At 54.9% G+C, this 21,076-nt stretch overlaps 2 protein-coding genes across 3 annotated transcripts; one reads left to right on the plus strand and one right to left on the minus strand.

Moving 5' to 3' along the window:
* The first annotated feature begins 1,517 nt into the window (after window positions 1–1,517).
* Window positions 1,518–9,390, plus strand: HPCA (hippocalcin). Of its 2 annotated transcripts, none has more exons than XM_060018612.1 (4): window positions 1,518–1,536; window positions 4,344–4,742; window positions 9,008–9,113; window positions 9,251–9,390. In XM_060018612.1, exons 2-4 carry the CDS (start codon window positions 4,365–4,367, stop codon window positions 9,346–9,348), a joined length of 582 nt encoding a protein of 193 aa, XP_059874595.1. In that variant the 5' UTR covers window positions 1,518–1,536; window positions 4,344–4,364; the 3' UTR covers window positions 9,349–9,390. The 2 variants fall into 2 exon arrangements, with proteins under 2 accessions (XP_059874595.1, XP_059874586.1); XM_060018603.1 differs by lacking the exon at window positions 1,518–1,536 and adding an exon at window positions 1,846–1,977.
* A 523-nt stretch (window positions 9,391–9,913) lies between these two features.
* TMEM54 (transmembrane protein 54) lies at window positions 9,914–16,505 on the minus strand. Its single transcript, XM_060018625.1, is given in 7 exon segments — window positions 9,914–10,467; window positions 10,470–10,488; window positions 10,864–10,998; window positions 11,128–11,316; window positions 11,475–11,534; window positions 13,915–14,108; window positions 16,369–16,505. Coding segments are annotated over 7 exon segments (714 nt in total). The 5' UTR covers window positions 16,385–16,505; the 3' UTR covers window positions 9,914–10,366.
* Between the last annotated feature and the right edge of the window lie 4,571 nt (window positions 16,506–21,076).

Here is a 21,076-nt window from a genome sequence, read left to right on the forward strand (position 1 = left end):
GAAGAGGGTGAGGAGGACCCAAGGGCAGGTCCCTCTCCCAGCCCCAAGCCGAGCCGGCCTTCCAAACCTGGGGGGAGAGGGGCGGGAGCTTGTCACTCAAGGGGCCTGAGCGGCAAGTCTCTCCCCACCCCCAGGTCCTCTTGCAAGAGGCAGCTGGGAACCACCCACACACGTCTGGCGCCTCCCTAGGGGTCCCAAAACCAGAGCCAAGGTACAGAGAGGAACTAATGTTCTGGAGGGTCCAGCTGCCCTCACCCACAACGGCCTGGCTCCCCAGTTCCTCCAGTTGAGACTCCCCGCTTGTCCTCTAGCAGGAGAGACTAAGGCTAGATTTGGACTACCTGAGAGGCTTGGTCTGAGAACCTGGAGGTCTGAGCCCTAGGGAGTCATAAGGGTCCTAGCTGCTGCCAAGGAAGTGGGAGGAACTGTCCAGTCAGATGACAAGTTCTGTCAGCTCACCTTCAAAGTAAGTCCAGAAACCAGACCCATCTCTGCCACCCTGGTCATCTCTTATCCTGAGATGGCCCCCTGATCCCATCCTGGACCCCACTCCTCAAAGTCAGTTGAGGACAGAATATCTGAGTAAGCTTCCAGTCTGCTCAAAGCCCCAAGAGCTTCCCATCTCACCTGGAATAAAATCTAAAGTCCTTGGCATGGTCCTAAGCACTGCCACTATCCCAACCTCTGCACACTGATCTCAACTTTTCCTAAAACACTTATCTAATACACTACAGAACTGACTTGTATATTATATTCATGCCTTACTGTCCACTCCTGTAACCCCACTGCCTAGAACAGTGCTGGGCACAGAACTAATGCTTGATAAACGTTTGTGCAATGAATGGATGAGGAGACATGGGTTCAAGTCCAAGCCCTCTCGCTCGCTGTCAGACATTGGAAAAATCATTTAACCCCTCTGAACCTCAGTTTTCTCATCTGTGAAGTGGGGACAATAAGGATCAACCCCCCCCCCCCGGAAATACAGAAAGAGCAAAATTCGAGCCCAGAGGTCGGGATTGTTGCTGAGGCTGTGGGAAGGAGGATGCAGCCCCCATCCTGGCAGGAGAAGCTTTGATAGAGTTCAGCGACTCTGGAAAGGGGCTGTCCTGTCTGCAGGCAGGGGGCTTACACACCTCAGAACGCCCCAGGTGGAGATGCTCCCCAGCCCTCACTTATCGCAATCCAGTACAGGCACTGGGGAGGCTGGGGAGGGAGGGAGAGGGCTTCTTGACTGGGGTCGGGGGGAATGGGAAGAGCAATTTAGATCCACGTTAAGAGGTGGAATTCATTGAGAGAGGTCCTGGGCACGAGACCCGGTGTGGCGGGCGGGAAAAGGGGGTGGGGCTCTCTAAGGCAGAGGCGGGGTAGGGGGCGTGTCTGCCCCCCAAGACCTCAGGGACTGGAGGAGTGGGCGCTGCCCCCTCTCTGAAGAGCTCAGTTAGATCCGGAGTTGAGGCGCAGGTGCAGGGAGGGTACATATCGAGGCGCCCAGGATCCGATTTCCGCCCTCGTTGTGACTTGCGGCTCCAAGCCCAGGTAGGGATGGGGGAGGCAGGCGGGTGGAGCTGTCGGGGGTTGTCCCCGGCTTAGGAAAGAGGTGTCTGGGCACTGACTATCCCTACCGTCCACCGTATTCGGGCTACCTGAGTCGAGAGGTTGAGGAGATGGGGACCTCTGCCTTTCTCCCCAGGCGGGGTGCTCCCTCGGGATGGGGGCCGGAGAGGTGAGGGCGTCCCCTTCCCTCTCCCGGGCAGGGGCGGGGGCGGAGCCTAACCCTTTGCTCCACGCACTATCAGGGCTCTAGGGCAGAGGGAGGAACGGGGACCCCCCCCAGAGGAGGGGCACCGGGCTAACGCTGCGGGGCGTCTCCCTCGCAGTCCCGCCCCCCGCCCCCCGCCCGCCCCTCCGGCCGCCTCTGCCGCCGCGCGCTGCAGCAGCGCCGCCTTCCCTGCGCAGTCGGTGTCTCCGCGTCGCTGGGTGAGTGGGGGCTGCTCGGCCGGGGCCAGGGGGTGCGAGGAAGGGGCATCCCGGAGGTAGGGGGCCACGTCCAGGGCTCCCCAGCCCCGCCGCTCCCGGGCCTCCCAGGAATTTTCCCTCCGGGGACTCAGGGAGTGGGGCTCCCGCCGGGAAACGCCTGGCGCTCTCCAGGGTCCTGACCGCCGAGTGGCCAGCCTGGGGAGTCGCGTTCCGGCCGCCTCCGGACGCCCCCTCCAGGAAGGGCCACGAGCCTGGCGCTCCCCGAGTGCTGAAAGGGTTGAGGCGGGGGCCAGGGCGAGAGCTGGGGAGAGGACTGGAGAGGGTCCCCGAGGCGGGTTTCTCAGACCGAGCTTAGGTCCTTCCCATTTTGGGGACGGGGTCTTTGCGGAGACAGCAGAATCTATTACCGCCCTCGTTTCCAGTTCTTCCAACTGGGGGCAGGGGGACGGACTCAGAGGGTGGCAGGGGGGAGGGGGCACTAGAAGATCTTTCCTGCCCAGCGCGTCTCTCTGCCTCCGCCCAGATGACCCAGTTCCTTGGACCTTGAGGAGGGGACTAAGGGACACATTCGGCCACCCCGGCTCCAGGCATTTCCTCAGTGCCCTCCCACACACTTGTTCAGTGGATCCTCAGCCTGGGGCAAAAAAGGTTGATTTAGAAAGAAAGGGAACCAACTTACAGAAACATGCACGTGACACACTGCTGAGGACACACACAGGTCCCCCAAATGGCCACACAGATACATGCCCCTCACACTGTAATGGGTGCATACCTAGTCACACGCACATATATGCACATGCACAGATATACATTGAAATACACGGGGAGACAAATGCAAGGCAGAAGCCAGGGGCACACACGCATACATGAGCACATGCACTTACACACGCTTACCCACATGTGCACATGCACGCACAAGGAATAACCCCCTCACTCTGTCTCACAGCTGGGGGGAGATTCACCTACACACATCCCTACATCCCTGTCCAGAACCGCCTGGCTGTCTCCTTTCCAATACCTTCCCCTCAGCCCTCCACAGTCTAACCTCCTGCACTGAGGGGACCTTTCTGAACTAGATGAAAGGTAAGTGTTGGGGGAGGGTTGACTGGCTAGAGGTCTCCCTGGAAGAGGGGGCTGTCATAAGCCTGAGAAGGGCTGCAGCTCCCTCTCCTGGCACCTGGCAGCACCCCTGGGTAAAGAAAGAAAGATGGCAAAGGTGTCTGAGGGTCCCACGTGCAGCTGGCCATGTGAGAGGTGTAGGCATGGGAGCTGGCTTGTGATGGCATGTGTGAGACATGTGGGGCTGTGGGCTGGTGTGTCTCGATGCACAGGGTATGGGAGTTGTGCGTGCATGGTGCTGTGTCAGTACATGTGAGTTGTGGAACAGAGGGAATGTTGTCGTGTGTGCAGGCACGGTGACCCTGGGTGGGTGTGTGCTGGTATGTGAGTGGCATGGGATCCATGTGTGGATTTGGTGAGCTGTGTAGCATAACATGTGTCAGTATGTATTCATTTGTTTACTGTTGGCATCTGGACACATGTAAATCTTTTAAATTTGTTTAACACTTAGGTAGCACTGATATGTGCAGGCATCTTTCTAAGTGCTTCATATGTATTAACTAATTTAATCCTCACAACAATAATGAGGTAGGTACTATTACCCCCACTTTACAGATGAGGCAGAGAGAGTTTAAGGAACTTGCCCAAGGTCACATAGCTGGTAAGAAGCAGAGCTGGGATTCAAACCCATGTGATCTGGCTCTGGAGCCCAGGCTAACACCTACCTTATTCTGCCTCTTGTCAAGCACACATGGTGGGAGGGAGAACAGGTCAGTGTTTGGATTGCAGGTGTATTTTGTGTGAGCAGGTGTATGTGAGGCAGTAAGGGGGCAGGGGGTAGGAGGGAGGAAGACCAGAGGGCCTTTCTGCACTTCCCTTGGCAACTCTGGGAGTTAGCCCTGCCACTTCATGGCTATGTGACCTGAAGCAGGTCACCTCAGTTCCTTGAGCCTACCTTTTCATCTGTAAAATGGGCTAATTCTCAGGCTTCACTTTGTGAGGGTGAAATGGTATACCCTGGGAAGGCTCAGTGGCTGGCACTGAGAAGGGCCTCAGTAAAGGTGAGCCCCCTTCTCTTCCTCTGTCTCCAGGTCTGTTCCCTGGGGAAGTAGAAGGTCTGGGGAAATGGTGTGGAGCTGACACAGTGGCAGGGTGCCTGGGTATATGTAAGCTGTGTGATCTTGGGCCAGCTCCTCTCTCTCACTGGGTCAAAAGAGAGGCTGGAGTGGCCGGTGTCTGGAGTGTTGTCAAGGGGCCAGGAGTGCCTGACCACTCCTCTTTGTCCCTTGACCCCCTCGGGGACCCAGGTGGGACTTGGCTCGGTGGCCATGGGCAAGCAGAACAGCAAGCTGCGGCCCGAGATGCTGCAGGACCTGCGGGAGAATACAGAGTTCTCAGAGCTGGAGCTGCAGGAGTGGTACAAGGGCTTCCTCAAGGACTGCCCCACGGGCATCCTCAACGTGGATGAGTTCAAGAAGATCTACGCCAACTTCTTCCCCTACGGTGACGCCTCCAAGTTCGCAGAGCATGTCTTCCGCACCTTTGACACCAACAGCGATGGCACCATCGACTTCCGGGAGTTCATCATCGCGCTGAGTGTGACCTCACGTGGCCGCCTGGAGCAGAAGCTCATGTGGGCCTTCAGCATGTACGACCTGGATGGCAACGGCTATATCAGCCGTGAGGAGATGCTGGAGATCGTGCAGGTGGGCCCCTGGGCCCCTCAGAATGGCAGGCACAGGGCCCAGCAGCTTGCACCTGCTAGCCCTCTTTACCCTCCCAACAGCCCTTGTGGGTAGGCAGTGGCAGGTGCTATTCTTACGACCCATTTATAGAAGTCTTTAATAGGAAGTAATTTCCAATTTAAAGTTGAGAAAACTTCTACATCTTCACCAATGAACATTTTACCACATTTGCTTTATCATCGTGTGTGTGTGTGTGTGTGTGTGTGTGTGTGTGTGTGTGTGTGTGTGTGTAATGTTTTGTTGTTCTGAACATGACCCTCTGCCCCTGAATACATCAGGACAGATTTCCTAAGAACAAGGACATTCTCTTACATAACCCGCCCCGGATTATCAAAGTCAGGACATTTAACATAGAAACAATGCTATTATCTAACTTACAGACCATATTGAATTCTGCCAACTGTCTCAATAATGTTCTTTATAGCGTTTTTTGCCCTGGTCTAGGATCACACATTGCATTTAGTCATCCTATCCTCTTTAGACCACTTTAACCTGTAACAGTTCCTTAGTCTTTCTTTGTCTTTCAAGACTTGACATTTCTGCAGAGTACAGGCCAGTTATGTTTCACTGATCCTCATTTACTCATGAGGAAACGGATGCTCAGAAAGGTAAAGACACTTGCCCGACATCACACAGCCTGTGAATGGGCCACCTGGCTCTGTCACCCACATTCCATCTGGATACCCAGCCACCTTCCAACTAATTGATTGAGAGCCCACTAAGAGCCTAGTACTGTGAGACGCTTATACCCATGAGCTCAGTGCATCCTTACAACAACCCCATAAGGCTCAGAGAGGTGAAGTGGCTTGCCCAAGGTCACACAGCATCTAAGTGGAGTCAGGTTCAACTTGGTCAACACTCAGAGCTGTCTCTTAAAAGGGGTCTGACTTCCAGTTCTGGAGTTGGCTTCAACTCCTCGGTTGCTCATCTGTAAAACGGGGATGGTGAGGCTGATCTCACAGGGAGACTTAAGAACCTGATAGGAATGTCCTTTCTTAGAACAAATTTAAGCATAGTACGTTGGCTTTATCTCAGAAACCTTCCAGAGTGCCCATCCCCTCAGCAGCATTGAGGTCCATCAGGGATCTGGTCCTATTTTACCTACCAGTTCCTTGTTCACTTTTTTCCTAAGCCTTTGTTTCTTCACCTATAAAGTGAGGGTGTTAACCCCTTCTTCTTCCAAGGCTATTGTGGGTGTAAAGCAGGATAAAGACTCTAGTAGATGGCCTGGCATATAACTGGCGCTCAGTAAACATTAGTGATTGTCAGTTATTATTTTCTCCTCTGCACATTCTCTGCTCCAGCCAGAATGGCCTTTTCAACATCCTCGGAATGTGCCACTTTGTACAGGCTCTTGCTCCCTTTCCTTCTGCCTCTCTGAATTCTTTCCCTTCTGGTCCCTCAGCTCTGCTGTCTGCTCCCCCTCCCAACTCATCCAGCCACTAGTGGACTCTTGACTTTGGCTTCTGGGTCTGCTCTCTCCAGCTAGAGTAGAATGGGCTGCCTTAGGATGTGGTGCTCTCCCTATGTCTATCACTAGGGAAAAGACTTAATGATTATCAATGGCTCCCATGGGCCAGGCCTTAACTCTCTAGTTGATGGATAGTGGGGGTTTCTGGGGGTGCTGGTGGAAGGGTTGGGGTAGCCAGGGTAGTGGAAGATCACTCAGGGATTGGGCAGCAGCTGGATACCAACTAATCTGTATGGATGTTCATGTTTACCACTTAAGTGTGGTTGCCTGGTGTATACTGGTAAATGTCAGCCTTGCTGGAAGCTCCAAACCCAGGGCATTGGTCAAGCCAGTACCATTCTTTGGGCATCCTTGGGACCCCTGCCTGGCTGGCCTCTGCTATCTAAGCACTGGGTTCCTTTACAGCAACCCAGAGGCTCCAAACGACCGGTGCAGACAGAACTCTGCAAACCCTAGTGACCGATTAATTACAAGTCGGCTCCACTGAAACAATGAGCGAGCAGTAATTCCAGACAATTAATTAGGAGGCCCAGGAGAAGGGCTGTCACAGGGGAGCAGTCACTCTCTAAGCCACTTGCTCAGTCCTTCTCAGGATGGAGCCCTGTGCCAGGTGGTGGGCACACTGGAAGGGAAGAGACCTCACCTCAGCCTCTTGGAGCTCCCACTGTGCTGGGAGAGACAATTGTGCAGGCCACACTGACCAGCTCGGTGACAGGGGTGTAAAGGTGACATCTGGGAGTCCAGGGGATTGAAGGGCAGGGAAGACCTGAGGCTGTGGTGGTTGAGTAATGGTTATACTATGATTATGTTTACTGACCACTTACTCTAGCCAGCTATACACAGTATCTCATTTAATACTCTAGACAGTCCAAATGAGGAAGATATGATTACCCCCATTTTACAGATGAGGAAACTGAGGTTAAGTACTTGTCCAAGGCTACAGAACAAGTGATTAGTGGAACCAGGCCACCTTACTTCGTATACCCTGCTTTGAGGGGTCATTAGCACTCCACAAGCATCTATCCAGTGGCTAAGAGGCAGCAATTTCTAATCTGGTGTCTGCCATCAATTTCCTTTCTGAGCCTCAATTTATTATCTGGAAAATGGGGATCTCAGTACCTGCTTTTCAGGGCTATTGCAAGGGTGAGAATAATGTATGTAAAGGACCTTGCACATAGTGGGTGTCTGTAAATGGTAGTTAGTATTATTGTTCCAGGCAGAGGCTGTAAACACTGGGAGACCTGAAAGGCACAGGGGTATTTGGTTATGGCAGAATCACCTACTAGGGGAGGCCTGATGGTGGAGAGATCAGCAGGGACCAGAGTGTGAAATGCCTTGAATGCCAAGGGCCAAATGTTTGGACTTGATAACAGAGGGCAGTGGGAGGTGCCAGTGGCTTTTAAACAGGGGAGTCCCTGTCAGATTCCAGGCACTGTGCTAAATTCTGTGGATCTGGGCACTAGCTAGATGTCCATGGTCCTTATCTGTATGCTGGGACCGAGGAGCAATCCTACAAATGCATAATTACTTCCGGAGAGTTGCCCCCAAAGGAGGCTCTGGGGCAGCATATGGGCCCTGACCCAGCCTGGATCAGAGAAGGCCTCCCTAAGAATGCGCCATGTAAGCTGAGCACCAAGGAGGAGTGGGTGGCAGCAGAAGGAGCGTGGGGCAGCATCCAGAAGGAGCTGGGTGCACGGCAGGCCCGGAGGGAGGCCTGTGTATGTTGGGAACGAGGGGGCGGCCCCTGGGCTGGGGACGTGGCGGTGGAGATCTGTGTTTGTAAAGAGGTCTCAGAGGCAGCGTTGGGGACAAAACCTAGAGAGGCCGGAAGAGACCACTGCGGAGGCCAAAGCCGGATCTGAGGCTAGGGAAGTTTATGGGATGGGAGAAGGAAGGCTTCTTGAAGGAGGTGTCAGTAGCAAAAAGCTGGCAGATTGAGGCGACGGGTCTGGTCCTTGAGCTCCGGGGCGCCGGAACCCAGCCCACAGGCCAAGTCCTTTGTGCTCTGTGTACGCTTAGCGCATAAACCCTCCTTCGAGTCGCCTCCGAAGCTCTTGCATCTGGCAGCAGCCGTCCTCGGCCCAGCACAGCCGAGGCTGTCCCCGCCCCGGGCAGGTACTCACGTGCGTTTATTTGCATAATATCCCCCGCCCCCTGTGGACCCAGCTGCCTCACTCCCTCCAGCTCTCAGGGCAGCTCTACGCCCCCTGCCGGCCACAGTAGCATCGCAGCCCAGTGTCATCCCCTTCGCCCAGCGTCCCCTGTCGGTCATCGAGGGCGGGCCGCCCGGAGCCCCGAAGTTTCTGAGAAGCAGCTCTTTCAACCTGGGACTTAACTGGGAACCTGGGGCGTCCGGCACAAGCTCCTTGGCCGGGCGTTTCAGGCCCTTCTCCCTCTGGGCCCCGATGTCCTCCAACATCTCTTCTGACCCCCTGCATTCAGCCATCCCTAAGTTCTCGGCGTCCACTCAGGGCTGCCCGCTCTGGGGCCTTTGTGCATGCAGATCCTTCTGCCTGCAATTCCTTTCCCACCGAGCGCTCCAAGGGAACTTGTTCAGGGCTCTCTCCAATAGCCCCCTCTTCCGGAAACCTTCGCAGTCTCAGAACTTCCCAGTTCCCCCATTCCTCCGTCACCCCCTCTCCGCCTCACCTTGGCGGGAGCGGCGATCGTCAGCGCACCTGGGGGCGTTTTTGGAAAGTTGGGGGTGGAGGGATCAGGCAGGCTCCCCCTCACTTCCTCCCCACCCGCCCCCCAGGCCATTTACAAGATGGTTTCGTCCGTGATGAAGATGCCGGAGGACGAGTCGACCCCGGAAAAGAGGACTGAGAAGATCTTCCGCCAAATGGACACAAACAACGACGGTGAGGAGGCAGGGGCGGGGCGGGACGGGGCGGGACGGGGCGGGAGCTACTCCCCCTCCCTCTCCCGCGGCTCGGTTCTGCAGCCCCCTCGCTTTGCTGCCGTCTTCTCCTCCGTCACTGTTCCCCTCACCCCGCAGGCAAGCTGTCCTTGGAGGAGTTCATCCGCGGGGCCAAAAGCGACCCGTCCATCGTGCGTCTGCTGCAGTGCGACCCCAGCAGCGCCTCCCAGTTCTGAGCGAGGAGCCAGGTTTCCCCTCCCTGCCTTCACTGGCCCTCTCCCGGCTCTCAGCTTCCTCGCCCTTGTGTCTGTCCAGGCTGGGGGTCAGATTGCCACCCCCAGGGTCTGCACTCTGAGGGGCCTATGGAGAAAGGAACCCTGCAGCCCCCCCCCCCCCCAAGGCCCAAGCCAGCAAGTCGTTGGCACTCCCCATCCGGGAGGCAATATCTCCCTTCGGCAATGATAAAGACACAGGCTCTGGCTTGGTCTGCCTCTCAGTCAGCCCTCCCTTACCTAGCTATCAGAACGTCAGCCATTCCCCCTCCCCCACCCCCGCACACACCCAGCCACGAGGCCAGACTTCCCTCCGCCAACCACGGGGCAAGCTTCCCTGCCTCCACCCCAACCCTTGTAGATCTCAGCCTTGGTGGAGTTGGGAATCATGCCTGTCTTTTTATTTGGAGCGGAGAGAAGGATTCCAGAGGTTTGGGGGCTTGAGGAGAAACCTTCCTTGAGCCATCCTTCCCTGCAGGAGGGCCTCAACCTTGCCTGTTCCTGCCCTTGTTGTCCCGGAGGCCATGATGCAAAAGGAAAACCTCCTGCTTCCAGCCCCCCAGCTGTGAGTCCCATGAACCCCCGCCTGCGTTTCAGCATTTTGATGAACACAGACCCACGGACCCCTCTGTGTGTCTTGTCTCTCTCAGATACACACACAGGCCCACAGACAGATGGGCAGACACACCTAGAGCGCCACCCACAGTGTCCTGTGTGGGAGAGCAGCACAGGCCCCCGGCCGAGTCCCCTCCCCCGCTGCATGCATCCACGTGGAGCATCTCTGTTCTTTTTAATATCTTCAGAATAAAGTCTCGTTTCAGTGCAGCGGGCTGGGTGGCTGGAGGAGAGGGGTGAAAGACCCACCCGCGTCCTGGAGTGGCATTGAGCCCTCTTGGCTGGCTCCAGGAATCCTGGCCTGATCACGGTGCAGACTTGGCTGGAGGGCCCCAGTGGCCACGGGGCTTGGGTGAGGCAACAGCTGTCAAAGGGTCATCAGCCCAGAGCTAGTGCAGCTCTGCAGGTCGTGGTCCTCCACAGGCTCTGGGCTCTCCCGCATCTGTGGAGATGTCAGAGGCTGCCAGCCCACTGGGTCTGGGTCTTCTCCTCCAGGACATCCAGAAAGTGGGAGGAGTCGGGGGCTGGGGTGATCTTTGGGTGAAGGGACATCATTACTCTCCACTAAGCAAGAGTCAGGCCATACCCTTGGAGTGCCCCCAATTCCAGCCCAGATACCTCTCCCCCTCCCCAAGACTCATCCTGGGCCTTGGGAGAGCCAAGTGTCAGCTGTATGACTTAGCTGGGAGATCTGAGTTCTCTGAGCCTCCAAGTCTCTCCTTTTGGTCCTGGGGAGAACACTATTGCCCCAGGTTTCAAGGTGGGGGCCCTCTACAGAGGGGTGGGGACAGATCAGCCTGAGCTCCCCAGCAGGGGCTCCCAGGAAGTATGAAGAGTCAGGGCTTGGGGGATGGCAGGCCTTACCATGTGATGGCTGCTCTTCCCCAACCAGGGCCTCAGTTCCAGCAACTGGTGGGTGATCTGGGCGCTGCGGACAGCAAACACACTCTCTGCCATGCAGAACAGTAACGAGATGCCCCAGAGACACAGGCTGGAGCTCTGTAGGGGGACAGGGGGCAGTGATGGCTGCCTGGGGTTGGGGAGTGGAGGGCAGGACTCCAAGAACCCTTCCCACCTCTGATGAGCACCTCGCTGCCCTCCCACCCCATCCCAGGCCTAAGCACTTACGTAAATGCGAGTGGGGTCGAAGGGACAGTCGGGCGCCAGTGCCAGTAGTTCGGGGTCCCCAAAAGTACAGGCGGCCAGCAGTGCGTGGCCCTGGGTGGCAAAGGTCACAGCAATCGAGGCCAAGAGGCCGAGAGCACAGGTCAGAGAGAGAAGAGCACAGGCCACACTCGAGCTAAACACCGTCCAGCGCTGGATGGAGGAGGCCACTGGTCAGTGGACATCAGGCTCGGCCCCATGGGCAGCTCTGGCCCCCATGGGGTCAGCCTCACCCCCTCCAAGCAGGCCAGGCCTTTGGGGGTGGCTGCTGCCCCTATCCGCACAGCCCTATCCCAGGAGGTACCACATACCAGAGGGATGCTGGGGAGGTAGCGTGATAACACGATGACTGCAATGCCTGAGGTGATGACCTGTGGAGGAGGCTCAAGTCAGCTCTGACCCCCTACTGGAGGAGAGTGGGCAGGGGGTCAGGGCCACTCTCCAGCAAAGATTCCACCAACACCAACTCTAGCCCTCCAAACCCACACCCCCTGCTTAGCTTTGGTTTCATTACCTCCATCTGCATGGGGACACTGCCTCTTCATGGTCCAGCCCTGAAGTGACGTTTCTAAAACACAGTCACTCCCTGCCTACAACCTTCCATGACTCCCCACTGCCTACAGCTGCATTTCTCAAGCAGGGACCTGTGTATCCCAGGGCCACAGAGCCATGTCACAGGATATATATGAAATGTTTCCCTGGAGTGGAAAAGATTTTGGAAGAAACTCAGTAACTCAACTGGCGAGGAACTAAAAACAAAATTGTTACTTTAAAATAAACCAGGATACTTTATGGAGTAGAATTCAAAATCCCTAGGAGTATTTTTAACTATCGCAGGCTCTCAGTGACCTGGCCCCTGTCCCATCAGTTTCTCAACTCCACCCTGGGCCCGGCTCTTTCCTCATCGCCCTGGATACGGACACCCACACAGAGCCTGGGCTTGATGCCGCCTACACAGCGCCTTCTCAGGAAGGCCTTTCCTGTTCCTCTTTACCTGCGTGGGTTCTCCCTCCTGCAGGCCCCCCTAACCACCCCCAGCCCCAAGAGGCGGGCCCACCTCACTGTTAAGCCCACCAGCTGCCCTCTGGATCTTCTGGGCTCCACTCAGGTGGGCTCCCTCCTTCAGTTCCCTCACTTTACCAGGCACGGGCTGGACCCGCGGGAGGCAGGTGAGATGATAGGGGGCCCAGCAATGTCTGTAATTCACTGTGCAGCCACTAGTTAAGTAACTCAAATTCTCTGGGCTAAGCCCGCTCAGCATGAATGAGCTCAGGGAAAGGACACTGGCTTTGGTGTCAGCCACAGATTGTTTCACATCCAGGTTGGCTTCTTTGTATCAGCAAGAGGTTGGGTGAATCCCTGAGTCAGTTTCCCCCTCTGTAAAGTGGGGAAAATCATGGTCCCGTGTTGCAGGGAGCTGTGGGGATTAACTGAGGAAATAAGAGCACAGCTGAAGTGGTCCAGCCCAGAGCCCATCCGTGGTGGACCTCCTAACCCCAAGCTCACTGCCTTGCCTGCCTTCCTCACAAGGTTGGTGAGACGAATAAACAACAATAATAGTAACCCTAAGGGACACTGCACATATCTGTACAGCCTAGCTCTGTCCCACTGACTGAGGCTCTCCTACTTGCCGGGGCCCATGATCCTTGCTTTAGGGCCAGCAGGCTGTCTGAGCTTCATTTTGCAGGGGAGGGAACAGGCTTAGAGAGAGAAAGAAATCCCTCAGCCAGGCGGTGGCAGGGATGGAACTCAGACACTGATGTGCAGATGTTCCCCAAAGGCTGTAGCCATCTCTTCTGACAGTTGGGAAAGGGCTTTACGAACTTGAGAATACCAGGCCCCTTCTTCATGTATTCATCAAACAGGTACTGACATCCAGCCATAACCATGTCTACCATTTATTGAGCACTTATAGTCCGGGCCTAATGCTAAACTCCTGCCAAATTGTTTTTTTTTTTGTGTGTGTGTGGTACGCGGGCCTCTCACTGTTGTGGCCTCTCCCACTGCGGAGCACAGGCTCCGGACGCGCAGGCTCAGCGGCCATGGCTCACGGGCCCAGTTGCTCCGCGGCATGTGGGATCTTCCCAGACCGGGGCACGAACCCGCGTCCCCTGCATTGGCAGGCAGACTCTCAACCACTGCGCCACCAGGGAAGCCCCCAAATTGTTTTTTTCAGTGTCTCCAGAGCAGACCTTATCCATTCCCACCTCCACACCTTTGCATTTGCCATTCTCCGTACTTGAAAGCCATCCCAGCTTCCTCTCCTACCAGCTGGCCCCAGCAGGCTTCATACCCAGGTTATGGTAATTGCAGCCTATCTCTGAACTCCTATTCATCCATCAATACCCACCTCTGGGGCCTCCACCTCTGTGAACCCTCCCAAGCTGAGCTGATGCTCCTTCCTTCTGGCCAACAGTGCCTTGACTATTTCCCTATTGTAATGATAATCCAAGCTCACAATAGTGAGTTAACCACGTGCTAGGCACTGTGCTCAGCACTTTATGTGGATGATCTCATTCAGTACTCATCAGGATCTTCTCAGATGGACACTGTTACCGTCCCCATTTTATAGATGAGGAAGCTGAGGCAAAGGGAGGTTGGGTGACTGGTGCCGTTGGTAAGTGGCGGAACAGGGGTTAGTACTTGGGGCTCTCTGCCTGCCCACCCCAGGCTGTGGCTGGGGACTCATCGAAGACCCTTCCAGCCCCTTCCAGCCCCCTGTTGCCAGCCACCCTCCCAGCCTGGCCATACCACGATGGCGGAAGTGACAGAGAGGATGTTGACCACAGAGTAATGCAGAGCCACAGCATCGTTGGGGGCTGCCACATAGCGCAGCACCGTGCCGTGGAGGAGAGCGGCTGCGATGAAGCTCACGTGGCCCAGCACCACCAGCACCAGCCCCGTCTTCATCAGCACCTTCCGGAAGTCACCCACACTCAGGCCACCTGTGAGGGACAGCCATGTCAGGGCCATGGGTAGGGCTTATCCTGCTGGGCAGAGGAGAAAACTGAGGCCCCTGCAGGAGTGATGGACATTGGGTTCTAAATCTATTTCTGGATAACTCAAGGCCAGTAACTTGCCTTCTCTGTGCCTCAGTTTCCTCATCAGGAAAAGGGGTTCACAGTGCTTTCATGAGAGTCCTTGGATCTCTAAGGTTGGAAAAGCATACAGGTGGTACTTAATAAAGGGTAGTAGTCCTTGTTAGTGTTCAAGGTCATGCGTGGCACAGTTAGGATTTGAACCCAGGTCTCTAGCTCTAGACCCATGATCCTTCCACTAAGCTTTGCATCCACTGATTTTTTTCATCCATACATTTGTTACATCAATGTTCACTGAGTGCCTGCTCCATGCCAGGCCCTGAGGTACCACAGAGAGCTTGATGGGCACTGCCCAGGCCCCAAGGAGCCCCTAGTTCACTGGGCAGGGATCAGGTTCTATTTAGGATTCAGTTTGGTGTAAAGGGCCTGGCACACAGTAGATACTCAACTCACAATTGCTGAACTGACTCCAGCAAAATACTCAAACTTCTGAGTCTTCATTTCCCCATCTGTAAAATGGGAAGAATAACCCTTGTTTCCCAGTGGGGAAGGAGGGTCCCATGAGGACATGGATGGGAAAGTGGGGCATACCCGGGGGGTGCTGGGAAAAGTGAGCTCTTGGTGCAGGGCCACTAGGCAGGGACACGGCAAGGTGCGGGAGGCTGAGGTCAAAAGAACATCAGGGACTCATACGCAAATCCTCTCCGAGTGTCCAAGCGGCTACTCGGCCCCTATCTGCACACCACCAGGATCAGGAGCCCTCCTTCTGGCTGTTCCAGATCTGCTCTTTGGAATGTCCCCTTTGGGTCCTGGCTCTGCACCATGCTGGCCCCTTAGGCCCACCAGCCCCCTCACTCTAGCCAGCTCTGTGAGACTGGAAGACTGGCCTGGTGCCTAGAACTAAACAGCCCCCCCTTCTTCCTTTAGCTGCTCCTTGTGGGACCTGTGAGTCCCTTCCTAGACCTCAGTGTCCCCATCTGTGGCAGCAAGAATTGGGTCATATTTCATATATGGGAGTTTTGCAGCCAGAGAGAAAGAGAGAGAGAAAGGAAGGAATCCCTAGACGGATGTCCCTGGGGGCGCTGCGCCCAGAGGAAGCCCCCGGGAGCAGAGAGGGCTGGGGCTACTCAGTCACACAGACCCTCTGTGCGACTTTGCACCAGCCTCTCTCCTTTTTGGGCCCCGGCTTCCCCATATGTAAAATGGGAAGGGGTCGGTCTAGCCGGTCTCTGAGATCCTCGGAGCCTTCAGGAGCCTCTGGAGCTGTACCAGATGGAGGAGAAGCAGAGGGCAGACGATGGGCTGGACAGGCACCGTGGGACTGGATGGCATCATGAAGATTAACAGCTGGCCAAACAGGAAGGGGCATGGCAGCTTTGTCCCACGGGCCTGACCCACTTCACCCCATCCACCCACCTACCTGGCCACCCAGACACCACTCGGCTCAGGGCTGGGCTCATGAACAACAGCCTCCCAGGACCAAGACTTTGGTCAAACTGGAGGTACAGTGGCAGCGTGGGGCTGTGCCTGGAGCACTGGACAGAGTCTCAGGGCAGTCCCTGGCTCAGGATGGTTCTAGGCCGTGGTGCTCCCTCGCCACTTTACAGATGAGGAAACCGAGGCTCACAAGTTCTCTTGGCTAGAGGGTAGGGACTCCCCAGGTCTGTCTGATGCCCAAGAGCAGCATCATTGTGTCCAGGAAGTGAGAGGAAGGGGCACATCAGTCCCACTCCTCTGTCTGGATCATGTTTGCCAGTGGCCCTTCTCACTTGGCTCGGTTTGGGGGAGTGGAGGGTATGGGAGCCGGAGCCCTTTGGGAGACTGAGGAAGCCGAGGGCAGGCAGCCTCTGGTTCGCAATGCCCTCCCTGTGCTCTCCCTTCTGCGGGATGTGGAGGTTGGCTGCTCTCCTCCCACCTGGGGGTCCCTCCTCCGCAAGAAAGGAGAGTGGGGGGCAGTGGGGGCGGGCGAGAGGCCGTGGTGCTACCCCACATCGGAAGATACCAGAAGCCCTCCTCTCGCCAGCTCAGTGCTGAGGAAACTGAGGCCCAGAGCAGAAAGTGAAGGCGGCCTGGACCCCGGGGTTCCGGGCGCCCACGACAGTGCTCCGCCCCTGCCAGAGGATCTGGGGCGGGTTCGGGCCTCCCGGGCCGTCCCCCCGCGGCTCACCCAGGCGCAGACACATCTCGGCTCCCGGGCGGGGTCTCCGCGGCGGCTTCAGCGGGGCTCCAGACGCTGCGGGCGGCCGGTCGGCCCCACTCCCATACTGGTCCGCAGCCGCCGAGCGCCCAGCAGAGCCCGCGCCGCGCCCACTTCCCGCCTCGAGCCCGGAGCGCCCGGCCGGCCTCCCTTCCCGTCACCCCCTGGGCGGCCCGGCCCCGTGAGGGCCCCGGCGGCTCGTTTGCATCCCGGGCCGGTCCGACCGGCTGGGCAGCCCTTCCTGGCCCGCCCGGCTGAGTCACAGCGCTGGCCTCACCCACCCGCCTCGATGCCGGCCGGCACCCGGCCAGCAACCCCCCGCAGCCCACCCCGCTCCAGTGATGCCCATTTTACAGATAGAAACTGAGGCCTAGAGGAGCTGCGATCTTCCGGGCTAGGGAGTGAGACGGGGGGCCTGATGCGTGGTTGTCACGACCTGGTGGGCAGCTGGACAGGAAAGCCCCGGGGTGAGAGCTGGGAATCCACTTCTTTCTAGAGAATGGGGAAGTGCAACAGTGGGTGGTGAAAGAGCACTACCTAGGGAGCCAGGCTCTGTCCTTGACCTGCGCCGTGACCTCAGGTTTCCTCCCAGCCGTGGCCTGAGGGTCTTCGGCCGCAGGCTGAGCAAGGTGCTTTACTTGTGGGGGTGGGGATGGGGGGGTGTCTCTGTTCCCTTCTCAGAAAATCAGGGATAATAATTCCTGTCCCCTAAAGTCATGGTGAGATACAAAAATGAGGTAAGAAAATGCTTTGAAAACCCTCTAGAGTATCTTTGCAAAGTGCAGACTTAGCAGGAACACGTAACAAGAGCTTTTCTATTCCTGGCTATTGGTTACTGTGCCCCTTTAATGTGCCAGAATGACCCTTTGTTTCATCCTCAACATGTAGAAATGGACTCACACAAGAGTGTCCAGCGGAAGGGGTGGAGTACGGGTCTCAGTGCCCTTTCTCTAATGTGGCCGTGCTGTGGCTGCCAGCCTGGGCTCTTGGCCCTCAGGCAGGACTCTGGGAGGCACTTCCGTGGTATCTGGGCAGCATCAATTCACAGTCTGCACCCCCTACCCCACTGGTCAGTGGCCTTGAGGGTAGGGGCTGGCTTGATGCATCTAACACCAGCTGTCCACTGAATGCGTGTGCCTTGTGTGTGGGGCACACAACTTACTGATGACCAAGTCCACCTCCCAAGGGCTGCCCTGGAGAGCACGTGTGGTCACTGCAAAGCCAATGTCAAATCTCATGCATGTGCGTGCACGTGGCTTCTTTATCAGTGTCAGGCTGTCCCCTTGACACTGACCCCAACCAGGGCAGTCTGGAATTATGCTGGGGACCCAGACCTTTTAAATGTCTTTGCTTTCAGATGAATAAATGAGGGTTCTCTCTTTCTATCTTTAGAAAAATACTGAGAGTTAAAGATTATTACCCCATTTTACAGATGAGAAAATGGAGGCCCAGAAAGGTAAAGGAGCTTTTTAAAGAGCACACAGCATGTATCATTGGTAGAGCTGAGACTTGAATCCAGATCTGTTTAACTGTGAAGGCTGCTCCTGAGTGTGCTGGGCGACAGGGGAGCCATAGTCTTCAGGGAGTGGGCCTACTCTCTGGGGCCTCTGAGGAGGGAATGGCCCACCTGTTTCTCTTCTGACACAGTTTCCCAGCCATGGCCCAGCCTAAGCGCCCTGAAGTTATTGCCATTTCTCTTTGCTTATTGCCAAGTGACCAAAGTCCATTCTTCTGAGTTGTCCAGTGTCCCTTGCCTGCGCCTCACTCTTCTGCACACTGGCTAGGGTTCTGGGGTTCTGGAAAGAACCCCAGGCTACAGCACTAGCTCCTTGTGCTCTACCAACACACTGTGACACCCTGGCAGCTCACAGCCCTTCCCCAGACCTCAGTTTCCCCATCTGTCAAATGGAGATAGTGATCGCCTTCCCAGATTTCTGAGCCATAAAAAGACTTGAGAGATGTGAGAGTTGGCTGAAACCTAGCCAGAGAAATACAAATAGAAATTCTCTCTCTTCCTGGAACACTTAACAACCAGGTGTGGTCCAGTACACTTAAATTGGACTCTGGGTCTTCCCAGGGCATGGCCTCCCCGCCGGGCTGCTCAGCTGGGAAGGAGGTTCAGGCTTCCAGTCCTTGTGCAAGTCCTCTTCACCTGAGAAAGGCTTTTTCCTCCCTGACTATTAGAATACTTCCTCCCTCTAAGTAGAACAATCACACACGGACCCTACCATATTCAATTTTGTGTCTTTCCATACACATACATAAAACGAAAGGCCAAGTGATCATGCTGAGAGGAGGAGGTGGTTGAAGGGGACTTAGGCATATTTACAATGACAAATTCTACATGGTGTGAATGGGGAGTTTGTTATTCTTTGTGTATTTTCTATCTTTTACATTTCTTTCTTTCTTAAGTATAGAGAAGAAATCAGAACTACTCATAATCCTCCCTATCCCCACGGATAATCAGCATTCACATCTTGGAGGGTTTTTTCCTATGTGCGTATGTAATTTTCTCCTCTGAGACTCTTGACTCCCGGCTTTACGCTGCCACCCCTTCTCATCACCTTGATCTGTTGCCCTCTCTGCCATCCCCTTCCATCTATCAAGGACTTGGGTTTCCAGATTTTGGTGAGGCAGTCATTCCAAATTGTCCTGCTCATCCATGTGAAGGACCCTCCAATACTCTTCCTTGACCTTCTCAGTGACCTTCATCATGACCCCAGCCATCCTGTCCGGGTTCATGCCTTGAACGGTCCCCTCTGAAATCCCACCCTTGAGCATCCCACAAAGACTTCTCTTGCACCATGCTGGTGTTTTGACTCCCATGGCCTCATCCTCTGACTTCCCAGAGGCCGCCAGCCCATTCTCCTTTCTTCTGTTCAGTTAACCCCCTCCTGGCTTCTTTACCACCAAGCCTACATCACAAGGTTGAGCATCTGAAGGCCAGCTCACTTGTCCAGGTGAGAAATGAGAAATGTAGGGGACTTGGACCAGGATGGTGGCTATGAAGATGGAAAGAAGAGGGGAGATTTGAGATATGTGATTAGTAGGCATGTTAAAATTTGGAAAGCACTGTTCTAAATCCACTCACCTTGCTCTCTCTCCCAGTCACTCCTACAGCTCCACATGGACCACACTTCATTCCTCACCCTCTTCCTTTCTGCCAAGTCTTTCCCATCAGCCTATAAACATACCCAAGTCTCTTCTATCCTAAAAAAACACACCTTCCCTTGGCTCCCTTTACATTTCTACTTACTGCTTTTGTACTTCCTTTCCCTTCCCCTCCAAACTTCTGAAATGAATTATCTTTACATGCTGTTTCCATCTTCTCAACTACCACCCCCTCCACACTCCACAGCAGTGCGGTTCAGCCCTCCGCTGGAAGAGCCCTCTTCTAGGTCACCAGTGACTTCTGACCACACTGAATCCAATGAAGCATTTCAGTTCCTAACTTATTATTATCAGCCACTCTCTCCGTACTCCCATAACACACCTCCTTCCCGGTTTTCCTCCTGCCTCTGGCTGTTCCTTCTCAGTCTCCATTGTAGACTTTTTGTCAATAGCTCAACCTTTAAATATTGGTATTCCTCTGTATCCTTGCTGCTGCCTTTATGGGTCCCATTGGTTAATTCATGTAGTCTCATGGCCCCCCTTTCATATGATGATTCTCCCAGACTAGACAGCTCCCCTGAGGATCAGACTTAAATATCCAATGATCTTACCTCTCCACCTGGGTGTCCAGTCACCTCAAGCTCAACATGTACCAACTTTTACCCCCTACTGCTTCTTGTGTATTTTCTATCTCAGTGGGTTGGCATCATGAGGTACCCAAGCCAAAAACCTGGGAGTCATTCTTTCCTCTTTCCTCTCTTTCTACATAAAGTCAATCATCAAGCCCTGCCGATTTACATCATATTCCTGTAACTAGTGCTTCCTCTTTGTCTCTGTGACTATTGTCCTTGTTCATGCAGCATCTCTTTCCCCCAATTGGTTTTTCATACTACTGAGTAATCTTCCTAAAGTATAAATCAGATCACATCACTCTTCTGCTTAAAATCAGTAACATAAAAGAAATTTAAGAAGACATAACTAAATGGAAAGACATCCTGTGTTCATGGATTGTAAGCCTTAATATTGTTAGGATGGCAATTCTCCCCCAAATCCAAGCTGCCTTTTTTTTTTTTGGCAGAAATTGACAAGCTGATCATAAAATTCATATGGAAGTGCAAAAGACTCAGAATAAGCCAAAACAATCTTGAAAAAGAAACAGGGACTTCCCTGGTGGTACGGTGGTTAAGAATCCACCTGCCAATGCAGGGGGCATGGGTTCGATCCCCTGTCCGGGAAGATCCCACATGCCATGGAGCAACTAAGCCCTGGCACCACAACTACTGAGCCTGCACTCTAGAGCCTGCGAGCCACAACTACTGAGCCCGTGCACCGCAACTACTGAAGCCCGCACGCCTAGAGCCTCTGCTCCGCAAGGGGAAGCCGCTACAATGAGAAGCCCACGGTCTGCAACGAAGAGTAGCCCCCACTGGCCGCAACTAGAGAAAGCCCGCACACAGCAATGAAGACTCAACACAGTGGGTCTTTCTGAGGCACTTGTCCGTGTTCCAGGCTCTCAGTGCTTTATGCATATTAACTCATTTAATCTTCACAATAACAATAGTACCAT

This window comes from Delphinus delphis, chromosome 1 (assembly GCF_949987515.2).
Source record: "Delphinus delphis chromosome 1, mDelDel1.2, whole genome shotgun sequence".
Lineage (NCBI taxonomy): Eukaryota > Metazoa > Chordata > Mammalia > Artiodactyla > Delphinidae > Delphinus > Delphinus delphis.